This window comes from Polypterus senegalus, chromosome 14, assembly GCF_016835505.1.
Source record: "Polypterus senegalus isolate Bchr_013 chromosome 14, ASM1683550v1, whole genome shotgun sequence".
NCBI lineage: Eukaryota > Metazoa > Chordata > Cladistia > Polypteriformes > Polypteridae > Polypterus > Polypterus senegalus.
The window spans coordinates 4,744,977-4,766,889 of NC_053167.1; the positions used below are offsets into that span (position 1 = coordinate 4,744,977).

At 39.8% G+C, this 21,913-nt stretch overlaps 1 protein-coding gene across 3 annotated transcripts in view; it reads left to right on the top strand.

The window, feature by feature from the left end:
• rims4 (regulating synaptic membrane exocytosis 4) overlaps nucleotides 1–21,913 on the top strand; it is a 178,553-nt gene that overhangs the window by 135,056 nt on the left and 21,584 nt on the right. For 2 of the 3 annotated variants that reach the window (XM_039735411.1, XM_039735412.1), the window contains exons 3-6: nucleotides 1,548–1,660; nucleotides 7,198–7,299; nucleotides 16,289–16,428; nucleotides 18,581–21,740. In XM_039735411.1, coding sequence (XP_039591345.1) covers nucleotides 1,548–1,660; nucleotides 7,198–7,299; nucleotides 16,289–16,428; nucleotides 18,581–18,799 — 574 coding nt within the window. In that variant the 3' untranslated portion in view covers nucleotides 18,800–21,740. Of the gene's footprint in view, nucleotides 1–1,547; nucleotides 1,661–7,197; nucleotides 7,300–16,288; nucleotides 16,429–18,580; nucleotides 21,741–21,913 lie in introns of those variants that run through there. The other variant, XM_039735413.1, reaches the window with a different exon arrangement.

Here is a 21,913-nt window from a genome sequence, read left to right on the forward strand (position 1 = left end):
GTTTTAATTCTATGAGGCTACCTGATTGGGACAGACCCTTTAGTTAAGTTTAGTTAAGCAAACTCCTGTCAATCATGAAGAATCCACTGCATCCACTGAACAGTGTCATCTCCAGGAAGAGGAGTAGCTTCAGTGACAGATTTTTGTCACCGTCCTGCTCCACTGACAGACTGAGGAGATCGTTCCTCCCCCACACTATGCGACTCTTCAATTCCACCCGGGGGAGTAAATGCTAACATTACTCAAAGTTATTGTCTGCTTTATTTATTTTAATTTTTTTTTCATTTTTATTACTATTTAATTTAATATTGTTTCTTTGTATCAGTATACTGCTGCTGGATTATGTGAATTTCCCCTTGGGATTAATAAAGTATCTATCTATCTATCTATCTATCTATCTATCTATCTATCTATCTATCTATCTATCTATCTATCTATCTATCTATCTATCTATCTATCTATCTATCTATCTATCTATCTATCATATAGTGTCTTTTACATCTATCTTTCTATCTATCTATCTATCTATCTATCTATCTATCTATCTATCTATCTATCTATCTATCATATAGTGTCTTTTACATCTATCTATCTATCTATCTATCTATCTATCTATCTATCTATCTATCTATCTATCTATTATATAGTGCCTTTTAAATCTATCTATCTATCTATCTATCTATCTATCTATCTATCTATCTATCTATCTATCTATCTATCTATCTATCTATCTATCATATAGTGCCTTTTAAATCTATCTATCTATCTATCTATCTATCTATCTATCTATCTATCTATCTATCTATCTATCTAGTTAGGGGATGCTGTTCTCTGCCCATCGTCTAGTGTCACCCTGTCTTTTATGTAGCATGCTAATTACAAAGGCATCTCTGGATTTAGTCTCACTAGGGCAAATTCGGACATTGAGCATAACTGTCCCTTATTTATAATCAGTCATTTTTGCAAAATAAAAAAAAAATTTTTTCTTTTTTAATTGCTTCAATTGTATTGCCTGGAGAATTAGAATGTTGCACCAAAGTAAACCTTTTTAAAATTCATGGGTCTGCGTTTCTCTCTTTGTAGTAAAATTAATGTTCCTTTCCCTACACATAGCACTTTGAGCTTGGCTGCATTTAACAATATTTTCCAGATGGTCACACACTTTGGAAACTGCCCAGGTCATTTTTTTTCCTCAGTATTAGCGATCCCTCTGATTTTTATGTCACCTAGAAATGAATTATTCAATAAGCTTTACTTGCTGCTGAGACTTCAGTGTCACTCAAGGAGTAAGAGTTTGAGCTTGAAGGGATGGTGACCTGCAGATGGGTGTTTTCTGAGTCAGTGGGTTAAATGGAGGGGTCAGGAGATCTGCACAAAGTCAGCTTAGGATACAAGTAACTGCCTGATCTCAGGATATGTGATGCTATAGTGCTGTACTAGATAGCAAGAAGTCACGCTGCCTAACTTGACATATACTGTTAACTTGTTTCTGTCTATCCTGAGCCCCTTAGTGGTTCCATTCCTTGATGATGCCCCTTCTTTTTCAGCCTGAACTATAGCGGTGTCTGCCTCGCTTCAGATTCTCAGTTTAGCGACTTCCTGGATGGCATGGGACCTGCACAGTTTGTCGGAAGGCAGACGTTAGCTACGCCATCAATGGGTAAGACAAGCAGTTTCTTGACCTTTCAGCCTGTATGGGTTCTCCTTTATTATTTTCCATTGTACAATTTAAACTGGAGTTTGCTAATTTATGCGACTGCAAACAGGAATGGTAGACTGCAGAAAATGGCACTTTGCTTCTCGATATTAATTCATAATCTTATTGGGTTTATCCAAAATGCAGACTGAGTGGCACATCCTTCTTCATCTCTGTGTTTTACTCTTACAACACACTGCCCTTGTTTAGTCCAATGTGTAATTTGTTAATTGATCTTTCTGGGGGGGTACGGGGAAGACTTTACAAATTGCAGCGAGCACAGTGACTTTCACTTTATGCCTAAATAAGGTAAGCAATTAGATTCCTCTATTTAGGCCTTTTACCATTTCTGGCTATTCCATTTGACTTGAAGAATTCACAGGGCTGCTTGTGTTCTCTAGTTCTGGAAATCCCAATGCATGTTTAGGAGGTGGAACAGAAACATTTCACTGTCACAGTGTTTACTTGGGACATGACGGCTCGATTGTTTCAAGGGGCCACTGGTATAAAACAGATCTTGAAGTTAAAGAGGGGGTTATATGTGTTAACGTTTTGTTGTATGCGTCTTCTCTTCCATTTTTAAAACACTTTGAAATTCTTATTTTCATTCTCATTGGCTCTGAATGAATTTAAAAGCTGGCTATTAAGCATGAGAAACCTGTAGATTTCAAGAGGGAAAGGCCTTACAGTCTTGGTGATGGTGGTAAAGAACAATATCATTAATCCCCAGCCTTAATGCTAGAAAAGACTTGAGATAACCTAAATGGATTAAAATATACAACTTCCTTTTATGGCATGCTGAAATGTGTGATACAGACAGGCCATCTGAAGACTTCCTGGTTAGCTCCAGTCTTCCTATCCTCATGTCGGTACTCCGTTGTTTTCAGGTGGGAGCCGAGGTGTTCATGTGTCCTCCCAACAATCTCTTCTAGGGTACTGGTTGTGTGGGTACAAGTGACATGCAGGACTGCGTTGCCATATATATTTGCGTATATATCGGGTCTTGAAACCTGAAAAATTGATCATAAAATCAGATCCCGACTTATATGTCCGTTCAAAAATACGACACTTCATTTTTTTTTTTTAATCTTCTTGCCTCCTCAAATCTCACACCACTTTCTCAGATATATTGAATTTTGTTGCAGCAGCGCGGTTACCAATTTCTTTCTCCACTTCAACAATGTTTAATTTAAAACCAGCTTCATATTACCTTCTGATCGAACGCTCCATCGTAGATAAGAAATGCTCTTACGATAAAGGTGTATGATGGTGTGAGATACAAAAAAACAAAAAACAGTGCAGACGTCGCTTCGGAATAGTTCGGGTATTACTGTGTGGTCACGTAGGCACAATACATAAAAAAAAAAGGCAGTGTGCACCATGGTTACTCTCTCAGGTGGGCGTTAGCATATCATAATCTCTTGGACCAATAGCGCGAGTTTTCCTCATTCGACTTATATGACCAACATTATAAAATACCGGAAATTATATGACAAAATCAAGCCCTGACTTATCCGTGGGAGAACTTAAATGTGAGTATATACAGTAGTTTATTGATTCCATCAAGCTTTAGAATATAAGCTTTCCTTTAACTTCCTGCTGCAACAGACACGGGATTTTGGATATTAGTAAAGCAGATTGTCATTGCCTCTGCAAAAGAATGACTGCTGAGCTACCACTGAACACACTGTGTACACGGATCCCATTTATCAAATGAGCTAGGACTACACCTCAAGAAAAGATGCTCCTAATTCTTCCTCAAAATGGTCTCCTACTCATAAGAGGTGATTTTCCAGCATTTATATAGCATCTTTTATAGTGATGTTAAAGCTTTTGGCTCCAGTGACTGGGCCCTGATTCCCAGTCAATTTATTCTCTGAATGAAGTTTGCATCGTCGCTAAATATAAATTTAACTAAAGCAACAGCAATTTGTTAATTGTTCTTTTTTGAGTGAATCTGCCCGGTCACTGACTCGCATTACATCCACAGTTGGCTTTTTCTGCTATAGGTTTCAGCTCTGAACAACTGGTGAATAGGTAGATTTTCCAATGATTATAAGAACATAAGAAATTTTGACAAATGAAAAGATACCATTCATTCCATGAAGCTTATTTGTTTAGCTAATTGCTATGCTGTCCCAATGTCTGATCTGAATTTCCCTTTCATTTTCTCAAGTTGAAAGAGTTATGCTGGATTTACCTCATCAGTGCTTTTCAGAATTTTAGAAAATTGGATTAGGTTCCCACACAATCTCTTATGGTCAAAACTAAATAGGTTTCATTTTCTGAGTCTGTTAGAGTACAACATGTCCTTAGGTTCTGGGATACTTTTGGTTGCCCTCCTCTTCACAGCTTCAAGTGCTGCTTTGTCTTTCTTATACTGTGGTGACCAGCACTGCACACAGCACTCCAGATGTCATCTCACTAGCGCACTATATAGTCTAATCTCTTCATTTATATTCACCATTTTACTTGACATCTAATAGTTAATGCATATTGCTTAGATGGTGAAAATGTTGTGTCAAAATAAACCCCCTGTAAATGAATTGACGCTAGGGGTCGCTGTTGCCCCTTAAACTCAACAGACTGACATAGAGGACACAAGGAAAAGGCACTAAAAAGTATTTTAACAATTTCTTCTTTTATATAGTGCTCCTTCAAAGCACCCCAGACACACTAAACAAGCAATTAAATGAACACAATATTCTCAATAATATTAACAATAATTCTCTCCTCCACTCCTCCCGACTCTGGCTCACTTGCTGGGTCTCCAACAGTCCTTTCAATAGTCCTTGACCCGGAAGTGCTTGTACTCTTCCATCCATGTGAATTGTCAACACTTCCGGGACAGACAGAGAATTCCAATTCTTTAATCAGCCTGGAAGTACTTTGGGGCTTCCGTCCTCATGACTTCCTAGTACTTGAGGGCTGCAAGTGAAGCATGACTCCACAGGTCCTTTCACAGCTCTCCCTTGCGGCGCCCAAAAGGGCTGAGAAACCGAATTTTGAGTCCCAGGATGCCCTGCGGGAATTCATGGCACAGGTACACTCCCAGGAAGCTGTTATCTTGCGTTTTGGGGGAGGCAGTATCCTGGAAAAGCTGCCTTCCCCCATTCTTCTATTCTTTGGGCATCCCGGCCGGGTTGAGCTGTCGGCCGTCCCTTACACCCTAAATCCTTATCAGAGGCAGTTTCCTGTAGAACAGTGTCTCCCATCTTGTATTTACAGTTGTGATTGAAAGTTTGTGAACCCTTTCGAATTTTCTATATTTCTGCATAAATATGAACTAAAACATCATCAGATTTTCACTCAAGTCCTAAAAGTTGATAAAGAGAAACCAGTTAAACAAATAAGACAAAAATATTATACTTGGTAATTTATTTATTGAGGAAAATGATCAAATATTACATATTTGTGAGTGGCAAAAGTATTGAAGGTAAAATTTGAGTCCGGTGTTTTCAATCAATGGGATGACAATCAGGTGTGAGTGGGCACCCTGTGTTATTTAAAGAACAGGATCTATCAAAGTCTGATCTTCACAACACATGTATGTGGAAGTGCATCATGGCACGAACAAAGGAGATTTCTGAGGACCTCAGAAAAAGAGATGTTGATGCTCATCAGGCTGGAAAAGGTTACAAAACCATCTCTAAAGAGTTTGGACTCCACCAATCCACAGTCAGACAGATTTTGTACAAATGGAGGAAATTCAAGACCATTGTTACCCTTCCCAGGAGTGGTCGGCCAACAAAGATCACTCCAAGAGCAAGGCGTGTAATAGTCGGCAAGGTCACAAAGGACCCCAGGGTAACTTCTAAGCAACTGTAGGCCTCTCTCACATTGGCTAATCTTCATGTTCATGAGTCCACCATCAGGAGAACACTGAACAACAATGGTGTGCATGGCAGGGTTGCAAGGAGAAAACCACTGCTCTCCAAAAAAAAAAAAATTGCTGCTCGTTTACAGTTTGCTAAAGATCACGTGGATAAACCAGAAGGCTATTGGAAGAATGTTTTGTGGTCGGATGAGACCAAAATAGAACTTCTTGGTTTAAATGAAAAGCGTTATGTTTGGAGAAAGGAAAATACTGCATTCCAGCATAAGAACTGTATCCCATCTGTGAAACATGGTGGTAGTAGTATCATAGTTTGGGCCTGTTTTGCTACATCTGGGCCAGGACGGTTTGCCTTCATTGATGGAACAATGAATTCTGAATTATATCAGATAATTCTAGATGAAAATGTCAGGACATCTGCCCATGAACTGAATCTCAAGAGAAGGTGGGTCATGCAGCAAGACAACGACCCTAAGCACACAAGTCGTTCTACCAAAGAATGGTTAAAGAAGAATAAAGTTCATGTTTTGGAATGGCCAAGTCAAAGTCCTGACCTTAATCCAATCGAAATGTTGTGGAAGGACCTGAAGCGAGCAGTTCATGTGAGGAAACCCACCAACATCCCAGAGTTGAAGCTGTTCTGTACGGAGGAATGGACTAAAATTCCTCCAAGCCGGTGTGCAGGAATGATCAAAAGTTACCTGAAACGTTTAGCTGCAGTTATATCACACCAGATAATGAAAGCAAAGGTTCACATACCTTTGCCACTTACAAATATGTAATATTCGATCATTTTCCTTAATAAATAAATGATCAAGTATAATTTTTTTGTCTCATTTGTTTAACTGGTTTCTCTTTATCTACTTTTAGGTCTTGAGTGAAAATCTGATGATGTTTTAGGTCATATTTATGTAGAAATATAGAAAATTCGAAAGGGTTCACAAACTTTCAAGCACAACTGTATAACCTATGTTCCTTTTCACATGAGCAGCATTTTTCTACATTAAACTGCATTTTCTAAATGCTCATTAAATTCTGAAACTTGTCCAGATCTTTCTGATTTTTTTTTGGTTTTTTTTGCTGCCTTCTCAGTGTCTACCATTTCTGTATTATTAATATCATCTGAAAATGTCATAATTTTGCTAACTATACCAAATTCAATAAATCAGAACAAGTAACAGTCCAAGGACAGATTCCTGTGAAGCTCCATTGAGGTCCTCACTCCACATGAAGCATTCTCCTCTTATCTGTACTCTTTGTCTCCTGTCAGCTAACCAACTTGATGTCCAGTTTTGTAGGTTACCTCTGATGCCTGCACCTTCCAGTTTTAGAATTAATCTTTGGTTTGGGACTGAGTCAAAGGCTTTTTGAAAGTCTAAGTAAATTCTGTCGTATGCTTTGTTTTTGACCAGTGTTGCAGTTGCCTGCTCAGTCTAAAAGATCCTTTTGGCAAGATCTTCTTTTCATAAATCCATGCTGGCTGCTATTTAGTATGCTAATTTTAAATAGGAATACATATTAAAAATTTATGAGGCAGATTAATATTGAATGTTGAAAAAAATACTGACCGAATTCAATTCTGGGTTTACACACACATTGCATAAATAAGTTGTCCCAAATGCTATCTCAATGTATTTTAACCGATGGGTCACTTCTGTTTTACCAGGAGATGTTGAGATTGGACTAATGGAGAGGAGTGGGCAGCTGGAGGTGGAAATCATTCAGGCTAGAGGCTTAACCCCTAAGCCGGGCTCCAAAACGGCACCAGGTAAGACAGGAGAATCATTTAAAGCTAGGGAACCTAACAAAATGTCTTAGTTTGCACTATGAATTGAAATGTGCTGCTGCCGTCCTTTAAGGGAATCCAGGTTCAGAAGTGGCCACCGAGCCCTATCTGCTCATCACTCACATGCTTGCTCATTATGTTTAACACTGTAAATTTATAAATGTTGTGCTCGTCCACGGGAATAATGGGTTGAAAGGTAAGATAAATTTTGGGGTGACAACCCAGCTTTCCCTGTGTACTTGAGAAACAAAAATTAAACCTCTCTCAATGGCGTGAGTACAAATAAAAATATCGCAGTCTGGTGCCTCAAATAAGAGCGCATCAAGGTTTCTTTTCTGGGATTGCAGGAGCCCTGTCTCCATTGCTGTCCTTCCGGGCAGCTGATCTTTTAAGGTCCTGGGACTGAAAGGGGCAGAGTCAGTTGTCCTCACTGAACAGTTTCTCAGCACTGTCAATGGTAAAGGAAGATGACACAGCTAGCAGCAGAGACCCCTAACCCTAACCCTCAGCTGGCGGTGGTATTACATAGCTGGGAAGAACCTGGAAGGTGGCCCTGTGATATGCATGCATGACAATGTGAAACCTTGTCTTTTTGTCCTAATTTGTTATTTATTATGCAGTACAAAAACATTTTGTAACATACTGAAGCTGCCAACAATAACAAAAAAAGTCATATTATTTGTTCAAATTAGAAGAAAGTCTTACTGGTGTTACAAAAAGGAGATGAGATGTGGTCATCGCTGACTTTCTAGCAAATGCTGTCTTTCATGTACCAGTTCAATCTTATTGCCATAGGCACAAGGGCAATCACAAGGGGACTCATAAAAGAAAATAGCAATCGTAATAAAGACAGTACTAATAAAATCAACAATGCAGCAGCAGGCAAGAGACAGGAGGACAATACAAATATGGAGTTCAGCATAATGAAGAGCTACCTGAATAGAAAAAGTGTTATTGGTGCAGGATGTTTTTAAAAATACTTACAGCCTAAGGGTAGAAACTCTCTGAGTCAATCCGTGTGTGTCATTCCGTAGACTGAAGGAGTATAAACAGATCATGACTGGAGTCCTTGATCATGCTTGGAGCTTTTGGTGTGGCAGTGCCTAAAGGCAACTGTCTTCAAATGATGGCTAGAACACTTCCTAGATTTTTTTTTCTACCATAGAAATACTGCATTGAGGAACCTTCTAACTATCAACGGATGTGCGACCTCACAGAGCCACGATCTAGCCTTTGAGGGTATTCTCAGTGGTACAAACGTAAAAGTTTGCCGGATTTGTGATGCAAATTTTTTATTTTTATCATTTGCAGAAAGGTCGAGTGTTGGTTTAAGAGTCACTTAATGCTACATTTGTACAGAAGAGCACCAGAAGTGCAACTGTGCACTATTGAGAATTTGTGATACTCTAATATGCCTTCAGTAACCAAGGGAGGGTGATAAGATGCTGTGTTTGCTGAAGTTGAAAACAGCTTTTCAAATTAAACCAGCGTGGTCAGCTTGGCACCAAAAACTGTGTTTTTTAGCGTCCTCTTCATACACAGACACATTATAATTAGTAGGATTTCATGTGGTGAGGTTCAACATCATGGGTTTGAGAGTATACAATAGTAGGATAAGAACAACACTGAGCTGAGCCAAACTTTGAAACCGGTGAGCACAGAATTAGTGTTCTGAGTAACAGGCTTAACTCAGACATTTGGATTAAGAGCTGAGCTGTAAACAATAAAGTAAATTCCAATGTGCGAGATCTTCTACAGAGCCTGTGTTCTGATTTGCCTGGAGCATGTAAGTGCCCTGATGGTGGAGAAGAAAGAAATATAAAACTAGCAGATGGATGAAAACTGCAAGGAGCAGACTGAGACATAGTCAGGGACAGCTGAATGGTCAGAATACCAGAAATGCAGATCTTCATAAGAGTAAGACTAAAAGTCATTAAACAAAACCAAAGGTCTATACACTAACTTGTCTAAACTATCACAAAGACAGAAATACATTGATTTGGCTTTCATCTTAAATCTTTGAGGGCTGAATATTGTTTTCTGAAAAGCTAGTGAAGTGAGGGTTTCACACATAAATCAACGTAAAATGTCTGCTGCTGTGTGTGCCTGTTTGGGGGTGCCTCGATGGCCAGCAGGGATGCACGGTGGGCCGGCTGTCTTTATGTGGAAGGTGAGCGGTGGTGGCAGTGAGATGCAGTCTGTCATTGTAAGCAGCGGTCCTCCCAGGTGAACGCTGCTAAAGGTGCATCAGGTACATGAATGTGTTCAGCATCATGATGAGCTGGGGACCGATCTGATGGTAATGCTGGTACACCTTTTCGTTATCCATCTCCAGATCACTTGCATCAAAATCTGAGTCTGATTCAGTGATAATCTCAAAACCTCGTCTGCCAAGTATTTTGCTTTGGTTGATGACGATTTAGAGGCTGTTTGCTCTTTGCTACTCTTCTCACGTGTAGGGAATTGAGGTCAAAGCAATGAAGTGATTTTTCCTTCTAACAAACAGGGTCTAACTAAAACGTAATGGCGAGTTTTGTCAAAGAGCTACAGCCCTGCCCACACGATGCCACATACCATGCAATCGTAACTTTCAATTTTATGGTGGCTCTCATGCCACAACACTGCCTTTCTAAACAAACTGGCAGTCTGAAAAACAATAAAGCAATTTGAAAAGCAATAATTATAATATTTCAAACTGTGCTTAACTAAACATGTAATAACTGTAGTGTTTAATCACTTACATATAAAGATCAGTCAGTCAGTCATCTTCCAAACCTCTAAATCTTAACACAGGCTCATGGGGTCTGCTGGAGCCAATCCCAGCCAACACAGGAACAAGTCTTGTGCATGGTGCCAGCCCACTGCAGGGCACACACTCACACCAAACAAACACTAGAGACAATTTAGGATCGCCAAAGCATCTAACCTGCATGTCTTTGGACTGTGGGAGGAAACCAGAAACCCACGCAGACAACATACAAACTCCACACACGGAGGACCTGGGAAGCTAACCCAGGTCTCCTAACTATGAGGCAGCAGCGCTACCACTGTGCCACCGTGCCGCCCCATACATACCTTGTTTTCCTTATTTGGGATTTTGTTTTTGACATCATTTTTTACTTTCTTTTTTGTTTTAAGATTTCTTTTTTTTTTGTTTACATGGCCATGGTGTCATCCCATTCCTGTTACTGAGGGAGCCACGACTGGTGATGGTTCTGGTATATCCGGTATAAATATGGCGCAGCAGGTTTAAGATTCCTGACAACCAAAAAGTCTTTGTGATAGTTAGGTACTTTTCTACATAGGTCCTTGTATTATGTTTTATTTTTTTAAGTTAATTTCGTTTTTAATTTTTTATGAAAAATTTGTCATGTTTAACTTGGACATTTTGTACCCACGGTAGGTTTTGATGCATGGTGAATTCAAATCTGAAATCAGCTTTTGGATTCGATAGTTAATTCTTGAAATTATTTTACACCGTTTCCAACGGCATTTAGTTTTGTACATGAGCGCTGCTGTTTCGTGAATCCTATTGCTAAGATACAATTCCCGTTTGCTAGTGAGGCGTGGTGTTGAAGATCGCAACATCTACCGTTATTAGCATGACAGGTTAAAAGGTCGCCGAAATCTATGGAGCAAATCCAGTTGAAAAATGGAAGTATTGACATAAGGATTATGGATTAATCTTAATGAAAGTAGTTCAGCTAGATGGGCACAGACTTAGTAGGTTAGCTTAAAATTGACTCAAGCCAGTATAGAAGTCTTCAGTCTCAACCATTGCCAGCGATTGTTTTTTAAAAAAGCCTTCTGTTTTCTGATCATTAGGCTCTGTATCTTCAACTACAGTTTTTGTCTTGCATTTTCCTTTTGATAAGAGTCTCAATGACTTCCCCATTTACAGCACTAGATTTTGATATGCTCCCCGTGTCTGCGTGGGTTTCCTCCGGGCACTCCGGTTTCCTCCCACAATCCAAAGACATGCAGGTTAGGTGGACTGGCGATTCTAAATTGGCCCTAGTGTGTGCTTGGTGTGTGGGTGTGTTTGTGTGTGTCCTGCGGTGGGTTGGCACCCTGCCCAGGATTGGTTCCTGCCTTGTGCCCTGTGTTGGCTGGGATTGGCTCCAGCAGACCCCCGTGACCCTGTATTCGGATTCAGCGGGTTAGAAAATGGATGGATGGATGGATGGATTTTGATATGTGCACTGTGCTAGTTTTCTATCTCTCAGTACAACACTTATTAAGTTTTCTAAAAAGTACACAAAGCAAAGTTTTCATGCATAAATCAATCATAAAATATTTATTTATGACAAATGTCACTCTGTTTTATGTTCCAGAAGCCCCTACAGTAGGCATATTCACCTACTTATTTCATACGTGTTTGTCCCATCACTCATAAGCTGGAAGCCACTTTTTAAAAAAACGGCTTGAAGTAATCAAGCGGCTGCTAATCCATTGTGTCCACCAGCAGGCCACGTTGTTGGGTGAAGTCCATTTGCCAACTTGTCTCCCACAGATGAAGGTTTATGTAGTCCTCCCAAGGCGAATGTTTTCATAGCTGCACAATCGTGTCCACCACTATAATCAGCCGAGAACCAGTCAGCCGATGCAAGTACCTGACTTTCATTTTATATCGCCAGATCACTTGTATCAAAATCGGAGTTCGATAAGTCAGAGTCCGATTCAGCAACAATACATAAAAAAATAAATAAGTCAACGAGTCTAACAGTCCTCCGAGCAAAGTGGGTCTGCCCTCTGCCTCTGATATCCTTTCTCAACCCCTTGTGTCGACAAAAGTTGACATCCGCCCTAAAAGATTTAATCTTCGTCCTTGTCCGCGTCCTTCTGTTTTACTGTCTTCCTGGCTTTGACTTCTTGTTCATTCTTTGTCGATGCCTTTTGGGTCTTATTTCACCTTCTCTTCATTCTCTTTGCTCACAATAATCCTCAGGCATATTAGTTATCCACAACAGTAACCAAAAAATGAATTCTAAACTCAAGTACAGTAATTCTTGAAAGATTATATCATTCAGTGACCTGCTATACCTCAAGAGCAGATCTAGTGTAGTAGGTATGATACATTATATTTTTTCCAATAGAAACATTTCAAAATATTTAAAAGGACAGAGGTAAGAGTGTTAAAGTGGTGATCACTGAATAAATTACTGGAGGTTTCTTTGCCAATAGCACACTTGTAATAGTGATAGGATGTAATTACAGTCCAGTCAGAACAGGTTTAAAGAATGTAATATGGAGAGCCAAATGGATCAGCTCTCAGGGAGGTTTTGTTCGCACCAGCCTCTGAAATCTAGAGTGCAAAGGCCCAATGAATAGTGCAGGTATTAACATGAGGATTATTGGTTAATGTTAATGAAAGTTGTTCAGAGACACAATAGGTCAGTTTAAATTGACCTAAAACAACAACAACATTTATTTATATAGCACATTTTCATACAAAAAAAACGTAGCTCAAAGTGCTTTACAAAATGGAGAATAGAAAAATAGAAGACACAGTAAAAAGCAAAAATAAGTCAACATTAATTAACATAGAATAAGTAAGGTCCGATGGCCAGGGTGGACAGAAAAAAAAAAAAACTCCAGACGGCAGGAAAAAAAAAAAAAAATCTAAAATAAAATAAAATAAAAACAATAAAGAGGTCTTCAGTCTCTGTGTCAGAATAAGCAAACATGCAGGATGTCATTTTAGAAATGCGGTCATGTAATGGAGCAAATGACCAATTTTCCTCCCTTGAGGGACTTTATTAAGATTGCAATGGCTGCAGTCACTCATAAAAGCAGAGATGATGCTGTGTTTAGATTTGGTACTTACTGACTGTAGTATAAAGTGACCTGAGTGCCTTTGAGCATGTAGACTGTGGGTGAAGAATGGTGATATGATCACAGAAGATACGTCCTGAAGCAAAATGTTTATCATTTGATTGTAAAGGCTCCAGGTCCAGAGATAAGTTCCAGATCAGTGAACTAATGTTTGCTAATAAAAAGCATAAACCTGCTCCGCTGTCACATGAACTATTCATTCTATGTTCTTTGATCCAAGATCAAGTTGGATAGCTGTTTGCTGTATAAGATGTCCAGCCTTAAGGAGGACTAGCTGAAACAGATCAAGCTGTTGGTTGTGAACGTTCATCCAAGCTGAGGTCCTATGATTGCTTATTTGCAAAACCAGAAGATAGATAGACAGTTAAACTAATTTATAGCTATTCTAGACACTCAAAGTACCTTGCATAGAAAATAGGGAGACACTTCAACCACCACCATTGTGAAGCATCCTCCTGGATGATGTGATGGAAGCCATATTTGATCCAGTATACTCACCACACATAAGCTAATAGATGTGAAAGAGATAGTTAGCCAATAAGGGATGGGGATGATTATGGGGTCAGAATGGATGAGGCTACGATGTGCAATCTAGGCAGGTCATCAGGTACACACAACTGTTTACAAATGCTACCCAGGGATCTTTAATGCCACCGATGGAGAGTCAGGACACTAATTATACATTCCTTCCGAGGAACAGAACCTATTTTTTTTTAAAGAGCAGCGTTCTTGTCACTGCACTGGGACATGGGGATCAACACGCAGACCAAAGGGTAAGCTCCCCTTGATGGCCTCACCCACACCTCTTTTAGCCACAACCCAAGCGTTTTCTTAAATGGTCACCCATCCAAGTACTGGCCAGGCCAAAACATGCTTAGATTTAGGTGGATTGCCTGTTCTGAAGTGGCCGCTGGCAGAAATGCTTGTTGACAATCATCTGTGCCTTGCTAGCATAATATTATGGCTCTCCTGCACCTTTTGAGCATTATGTGGAGTGACTAAACCCCAAGGAGGTTCAGTCACTCATAAAGGTCTAATGGGGAATTTGACTTACTTACCCACATATTTATAAGCGGAGACTTTACTCCAGTGATATTTAGTAACCACATTTGGTGCTTACTGGGATATTTTGGACAAACAACCTCACAAATAACAACAGAAAAACAATTCAGAAGTTCAAGATGTTACAGCAAGCGGCCATAACCTCACACAGTTACATGCGTGTTTTACTAACATCTGCCTTTCTCTTTGGCTCATAAACGCACAACTATTCTGGAAACCTCTAGGATGTAAATGTCATTTTATTGTCCAGACTATGATGGTACTTTCTGGCCATTTACAGTAATAGATTCTGCACATACATAATATAGCCTGATGTGGTGAGGGCCATGTGAGAAGTCTTGACCTATGATGGATCCTGCATTCTGTGCATAACTACATTTGGAACAGTTAAACTACAATGGATCTGTAAAAACACACAGTCTATTCATCATCTGCTCCTCTGAGCAGCATGGACCTGAGCAGTGATTTTCATTTTCTTCATTTCTGCTTCAATTCTACCCAAGGCAAATATGAAAGATGTGGCTTGCCAAAAAAAAAAAGCATCACGCTTTCAGTTTTCAGCCATTGCTATACAAAGCTCAGCTCTGGAGCCCCAGCATATCCACAGAAGAAACAAACACCTTGGGGACTTGTGGAAGTGAAAATGCCAGTCTTCTCATGGGGCTCAATGTGCTTTCCTTTTCAATTCCAGCAGTAGGGGTTGATGATAGAGCTAAATATGTCTGTGACTGATCCAGCATTTTCACGTTGGTGGAGTTCGCTCCACACACTGGGCTTATTGTCCTGAGCTGGACTTGTCAAGCACTGGCTCAGAGTTATAAAGATTCTGCATCTGATGTGCAGTTTATTTTATTAGCCTTTTCTTTCTTCACTTACAGTATTTCAGACTGCCCAGATTTGCAAGTAATGGCAAGGAGCTGTCAGTCACCCACCCACACAACAGTGCTAACCTCCATCCTACCCATTTTCCTTTCTTGCTAATACACATGAAACAAAAATAAACTCCTTCTGCTTATGACCACCTTGTGACTGCATCACGATGCCAGGCTTTCTTTACAACATCTGCTCTTGTCTTAGGAAAGCTTTTTGAAAATAAGAATAACTCTTTCTGCATTAGCACTTATCATTGTGCATACTAACTGTATGTAAACTTAGGAAATATTTTTCTGCCATTTTTATCTAAGGCAGTTTACAAGATGAAGATGCAGCGCATTATAAATGGAGTAGTGATTGATAATAGCCATGGTACCACACTGTCTAACACAGGGGTGTCTAACTCCAGGCCTGGAGGGCCGCATTGGATGTGGGTTTTCATTCTAACCCTTTTCCTAATCAGCGAGCAGTTTTCACTGTTAATTAACTTCTTTTCCCTTCATTATTAGCAGCCCTGTTTTTAAGGAGTCACTCCTCTGGATTGATTCTTTTCTTCATTAAATGAAAGCCAAATAGAAGTGAGATGTAAAATGAGCCAACAGATGACCACCTAAACTGAGACGCCAAACTCCAGCTAGTTTCCTATTGAGAAGCCTATTCTTGCTGTTAATTAAACCGGTTGGCTTGTTGCTGCTCTCATTCTGCCACAGCAGATATTTCCAAAACAGTTGATAATCCGTTTTTTTCTAAGAACACCATCAAAATGTTTTGGTGGCTTGAGAGATCAACCTTACAGAGACCTTCACCTTTCTTTATTTTCAGATATTGTGCGATGAGCACAGATGACCTGGTCACGTGAAGGCTTATTTTGTGTCTCAGTTTTGTTTGGCTGATAATTAAGGAAAAGGAAACACCTAAGGCACCTGAGTCAAGTGAATTAAGACTAAAGTAAAAGAAGTTAGTTAGCAGCAACAACTGGTCACTAATGAAGAAGATGATTAGAATGAAAACCTGCAGCCAATGCGGCCCTCCAGGACCGGAGTTCGACACCCCTGGTCTAACATGTCACACACACTGCAAGTCTTGAACCTGTGCAACTGTAGTTCAGGCACAAAGCAGGGACATTTTATTCTTTAGAAGTAAATTAGTAACAATGGTGTCATTTCTCCTTGATAATTTTTGTCTTGATGTTGTCTTACAGCTGCCTATATAAAAGTCTACCTGCTGGAGAATGGGGTCTGTGTTGCCAAAAAGAAGACAAAATCTGCTCGCAAATCACTCAACCCCCTTTACAACCAGGTGCTCGTGTTTTCTGAAAGTCCGCAGGGCAAGATTGTTCAGGTATGGTGTAATACAACTTCTAATGCATGTCTAATGTTTTTGGCCCTAAGTCTCAAGATTATTAACACAATCTTTATTAATTAATAACACTTATGCAGGATGTTTCTTATCAAACACCCACTCACCTTCTGCTGTCTCACCACTCCTCACACGGAGGACCTTTGTCCTGTCACATCAATCATCCTTTGAATTCCGGCATCTTTATACTGATTTGTGACTGTCCTACTGTGTCTTCCCTTACTTCAGAGAGATCATTCGCTCATCCTCATTCAAGATAGTTTATTCCCCACTGTATTGATCTCATCCACTGAGGTCTCACTAGTCACGCAGTGTCACAGTACCCATCTCAATGAGCTCATCTTCCATTGCCTGGTCGGTCATTCTGTTCAGCCAGTCTCCGAAAATCTCTGAACACATCTTCTGGCACAGACACATACTAATAAAGAACAGTGTTGGTTTGTACCAGGCTGAGAGATCCTCTACTAATATTTACATTATAAAGTCATAACAGTCATTCAACATAAAATAAATGACGGTGCTATGAAGGTGAGCAGCAGTTTAGCGTAAGAGGCATTCTCCTTGAGTGCAGTGCGCCAAATGACTCAACCGATCTCCATGAGAACTGCAGGCAGTCTTTGTATAAAAATGGTCAGGTTTGTTATTTATCTATCTATCTATCTATCTATCTATCTATCTATCTATCTATCTATCTATCTATCTATCTATCGTGGATATACAGCTCCCTTACACAGACAGACAGACAGACACCGAATGTTAAAAAGCACACACTTTTATTTCTCCTTCTCATCTACACACAACACAGCACCAAACAGCCACAATAACTCAGTTCCTTTTCACTTTTCTTTACTTTCCTTCTTTTCTTATGCCACCTCCTCTCCTTTCCTCTCAAGCTTCGTCCACCTTCCACCCGACTCTGGCTCTTCTAATGGCGTGAGGTGCCCCCTTTTATAACACCCCGGATGTTCTCCAGGTGGTTCACCATGATCTTCTGACGGCACTTCCTGGTGTGGCAGAGGTGCTGCAGTCCAGGGCTCCATAATCCTCTTGGTGCCCCCTGGTGGTGGCCACGGGCCCCATAAGGGTTAAGCTTCTAAGCTCTGATCCCATGGCCCCGATGCAGACCAGTGTGGCTGCCTTCTTATGGTCCAGGAGAGGTATTGTCCCTCTCTCGGTCCTTCTAGGCATCCCCGACTGGGCAGGATTCCCAGCCGTCCGCCACACTTTCTATCTATCTATCTATCTATCTATCTATCTATCTATCTATCTATCTATCTATCTATCTATCTATCTATCTATCTATCTATCTATCTATCTATCTATCTATCTATCTACAGGTAGGGAATATAAACTGATGAACAAACAAAAACACTTCAGTGCAAATATGCAGCGCTAGACATTTTAAATGAAATTAATCACTTTTGTGGTTTTAGATCTTTGTCACGTCAACCCATATTCTAATAACAGCTCCACGGTATGAATTATTCTATGCAAGTCGCTAGTTAATTGGTCTGGCTGCATTTCCATACTTGATCAAGGGTGTCATCATTTTCCCCGTTTCTCTGAAATGTTGCATTAGGACAGATGAGCGCTGCCATAAAATTATGTACGTACTCCCATCAAGTTTTCTTTTATAAATCCCAATGTTTGTCGGGAAAGCTGTGTACATACTTTTTGAGCCTCTTTTTGTTCATACACAAGTTTTAGCAATTTGACCCCTGGTGTTATTTTCCACTCACAACAGGCGTCAGGCACTGAGTTTTTATTGTTCTTTGTTAATCATTGTTTACCTTACATTCTCACATTTTCTTTTATGCTTGCATTATTTTGATTTTTCTAAGCAAGCCTTTATTGAACGTTGGTCTTTCTGACATTGTTCTGGTTAGGGCCACAGTAAAAGAGAGCTCTCTAGTGGTGACAATATGTATTATTTTGACGTCTTCATTGTATGACTCAATACAGTACCTAATTTCCTTCGGTACTAAACAATAGGCATCTATTGGTGGGTTTGGCCAGCAGCAAAGAGAGGATCAAAGTGATTATTTAAGTCTTTGGTACATAAAGACAACTATAAATGGCAACTAATCTTCTGTGTCCTTTTCCTCACTCTGCCATTTTTTTTTTGTTCCAATAGGTCATTGTCTGGGGAAATTATGGCCGAATGGATCGCAAGTGTTTTATGGGGGTTGCCCGGATCTTATTAGAAGAGCTGGATCTGTCGAGCCTAGTGATTGGTTGGTATAAGCTTTTCCCCACCTCTTCAATGGTGGACCCCACCATGGCTCCCCTCATCCGCCACTCATCGCAGCTGTCCTTGGACAGTACAGTGAGCCCCTGTTGTGATCGATCCTAACAGTGCAGAGAAGCTGAGGACTCCTTTTTTAATGTGTTTCTGTCTGCGCCGGAGACTTAGCTCCTTAGCACGATGCATGCTTGATTGGTTTCTCCAAAGTCCTCCTGTTCACCGGGTGCAGAGGGAAGAGAAGAGAAGGAGAGACCTGCAGCCCCTGGACTTGGACAATCCCAATGCTGCTCTGATTGCAGGCTCTTAGATGAGGTTAAGTGATTTAATATCTGGGCGCACTTTGCTGTATTTTGAGTATTGGAGTGACTGCCTCACTGTCTGACTGACGCCAGAGGTGATTAATATCTCAAACTGCAAGCGTGTCTTTTTATTGATGTAGAATAAATGTAGGGAACCTCTTTGTAGACGAGCTTTCTTCCAATTAAAAATATAACATCAGGAATTATTCAATATGTATCGATAAACAATAAGCTAAACACAGTGTTGTTTAATTAATAGAGCGTTTTTCTTTGAATATTTGTTCAATTCTTGTTTGTTTGTAATTTGTTCTGTGGCCTGGCCACAACGACTCTTTCAGCTGGTGTCTTTGTAACATGGATCAGCATGAGCAGTGGCCCATGTTGCATTTTAACTGTGCCAATTTACCAGCAAGTGTCTTTATGTTGTGGCAGCCAGGCTGTCGAATCAGAAATGGGGCGGGATGGGGGATACATTTTTAAGACGCACCCATGAAGACGTTGCAGGAGGAGCACTTTGAACAAATGTTGTAGTCTGAATGCAGTTAAATAGCCGTGGCCTCCTTGCTTGTGAAGGGAGAGAGAAGCTTGTATGCACTTGCCATGGTTACTCCAGGAACATTGAGTCACAGAGCCCCTAATGGGTCGCATGCAGACATTAGAGCAGGTAGGTTTGGGTGTTGGAATGTTTTCTGTGAAATGGGCTAACACTGGTGGCATTGGGCCACAATGAATGTTTTAATTTTCCAGGTTATTTTTACTGAGTCTAACTCTCTTGAGGTTAGATGTATATTTAGAAAGAGACAGCAACTTAGACAAGAAGAACTTTGTTAGGGTAGTATCAGTAATAGCAGTAGTACTAATAAGCATGCAGTATGTTCTTGTATTTTGAAGAAACCCACTGATGAGAAGCATGACAATTGAGGCAGAAGACTGTGGTGCAGCACTGAGGATTTCATTATTGACAGCTGAGCTGCAGACCTGGAGGGGATTTCAAATGTCACAGTAACTGTCAGAGTCAAAATGTTTTATATATTTATGTATATATTTAAAAAAAAAAAAAAAGCAAAAAAAGCGATTCTTTCCCTTCTTTTCTTTTTCTGCTGATGGGGAAATCAAATTAGAACTACAGGGAGCTGCAGTGTTTAGAAACACCATGCACAATTAATGTTCAAAAAGTCAGCATTCATGTTAGAATGATATGGGGCTGCTTATTTCAGCTCCAGGAGGAATGATACTCTATTTTAGACCACACCGATTTTTTCATTTGCAATGCATGACAGGAAATAAATATATCTCATTCTCTAAACTATACAGAGAGCATATAAATAGGCAGCTCAAGAACAAAACGTTATGAGACCACAATGAATGATATATGCAAGTGAAATCAGACCCACAGGATTTAAATTTACAAGAATTTACTATACTTCACAAATCTTCTAAACTCTCCCACACACCCACTTCCCTCTTTACTATAAAATCTACATATGGCACAGTATATAAATAGGGCTGGCGTGTTAAATAAGGCAAAAGACGTGTATGCCACCCCTTCATCCCACTTACCTTTACTAAACATGAGATGAAACACTTAATCCACATACAATACAAATTGTGAAATTAAACTCGACTGCATTGCACTTCACACGCACGCTACTCTAAATACTCTGGCACTTTGAAACTCCGTCCAGCTAGCTAAAAAGCGCTTGCCCTTTTACCTTTACACATGCGCTGCCAACTTAAGAGACATTTAACAGGCATGCAACGTGCCACTGACACCTTAGTAACATCACAAAAGACATTAACAAAATTTGAATAAGCGATCATTCATGTTATGCACAATACAATATGTGAAAACCATGACAGCAATATCTCACACCAACCTCTGGCTTCAACATGTTAGTGCATCATTTTGATTCTCGACTGTGGAAACTATGTGAAAGTTAAACAATTTTACGTGAAACTATTTCTCACAGTTTTTAAAAGGTAGTATATAAATCAGACATCATGAATGCGTATGTAATTCTTGAGATTCATAGTTAACTCTTATTTTTTGTAATATTATTTTGTGATATGAACCCTTTAAACTCAGCCCCATTCTTTTCGACCTGCTGGCGATACTGGACTATAATGCACAATTTTTTAAGAACTGCATAGATTCATTGATTTGCTCATTGCTGTAGTTAAAGTACAGTGTTTTGCCATTAACATGCCATATTGCATACCTCGATACCACTCAAAGATGGGTGAACTGGTGTAACAGAGCGACATCTTCCCTCAGAAATAGTAGTTTTCTTGATCATCCTTATTCAATTGGGTATAATCTGATCGACACACTGTTCTATATTAAATGAGAGGGGTGTTTTCAAGTGACACCACATTCCACTTTCTACATTTTCCATTTTCTACATTTCAGAATTGCATTTATTTACTTATTCATTTTTTTTGTAAAGATGTTTTTGAATCTTGTAACTATTGCTGTTGTAATTTGGATCCATATTGCAATTTCTTTACCAAATATAAACATTCTGACAGAGTTAGATCATCCCTTCAAAATGATATGTAGGCCATGGGTCTTCAATAATGGATACTAGTGGGCTTTGCCCCCTTCCTCGCTTCACTCGCCAACCCCCGTGCCAGCGCTACGCATTGGCCTCTTTGCGGTTCTGCCGCTCACGTATAGGGATTCAGATGTACAATTTAAACAGATTTTAATTTTCATTTTAAGAGTTACATTTGCATCAACGTGATATATAACTGGTCGTGATTGAATTTCATTTCTTTCTCTCTATTAAATAAAACGACTTTTTCGAATGTTTGGCTCTAAGATTTGTTAATTGTCTTTCAAAAGCTATTCTAACAGGAAACTGTTAACGTTTTAATACGATTGGCATATCAAGATCTCCTTTGTGTCTAATGTTATCTGAGA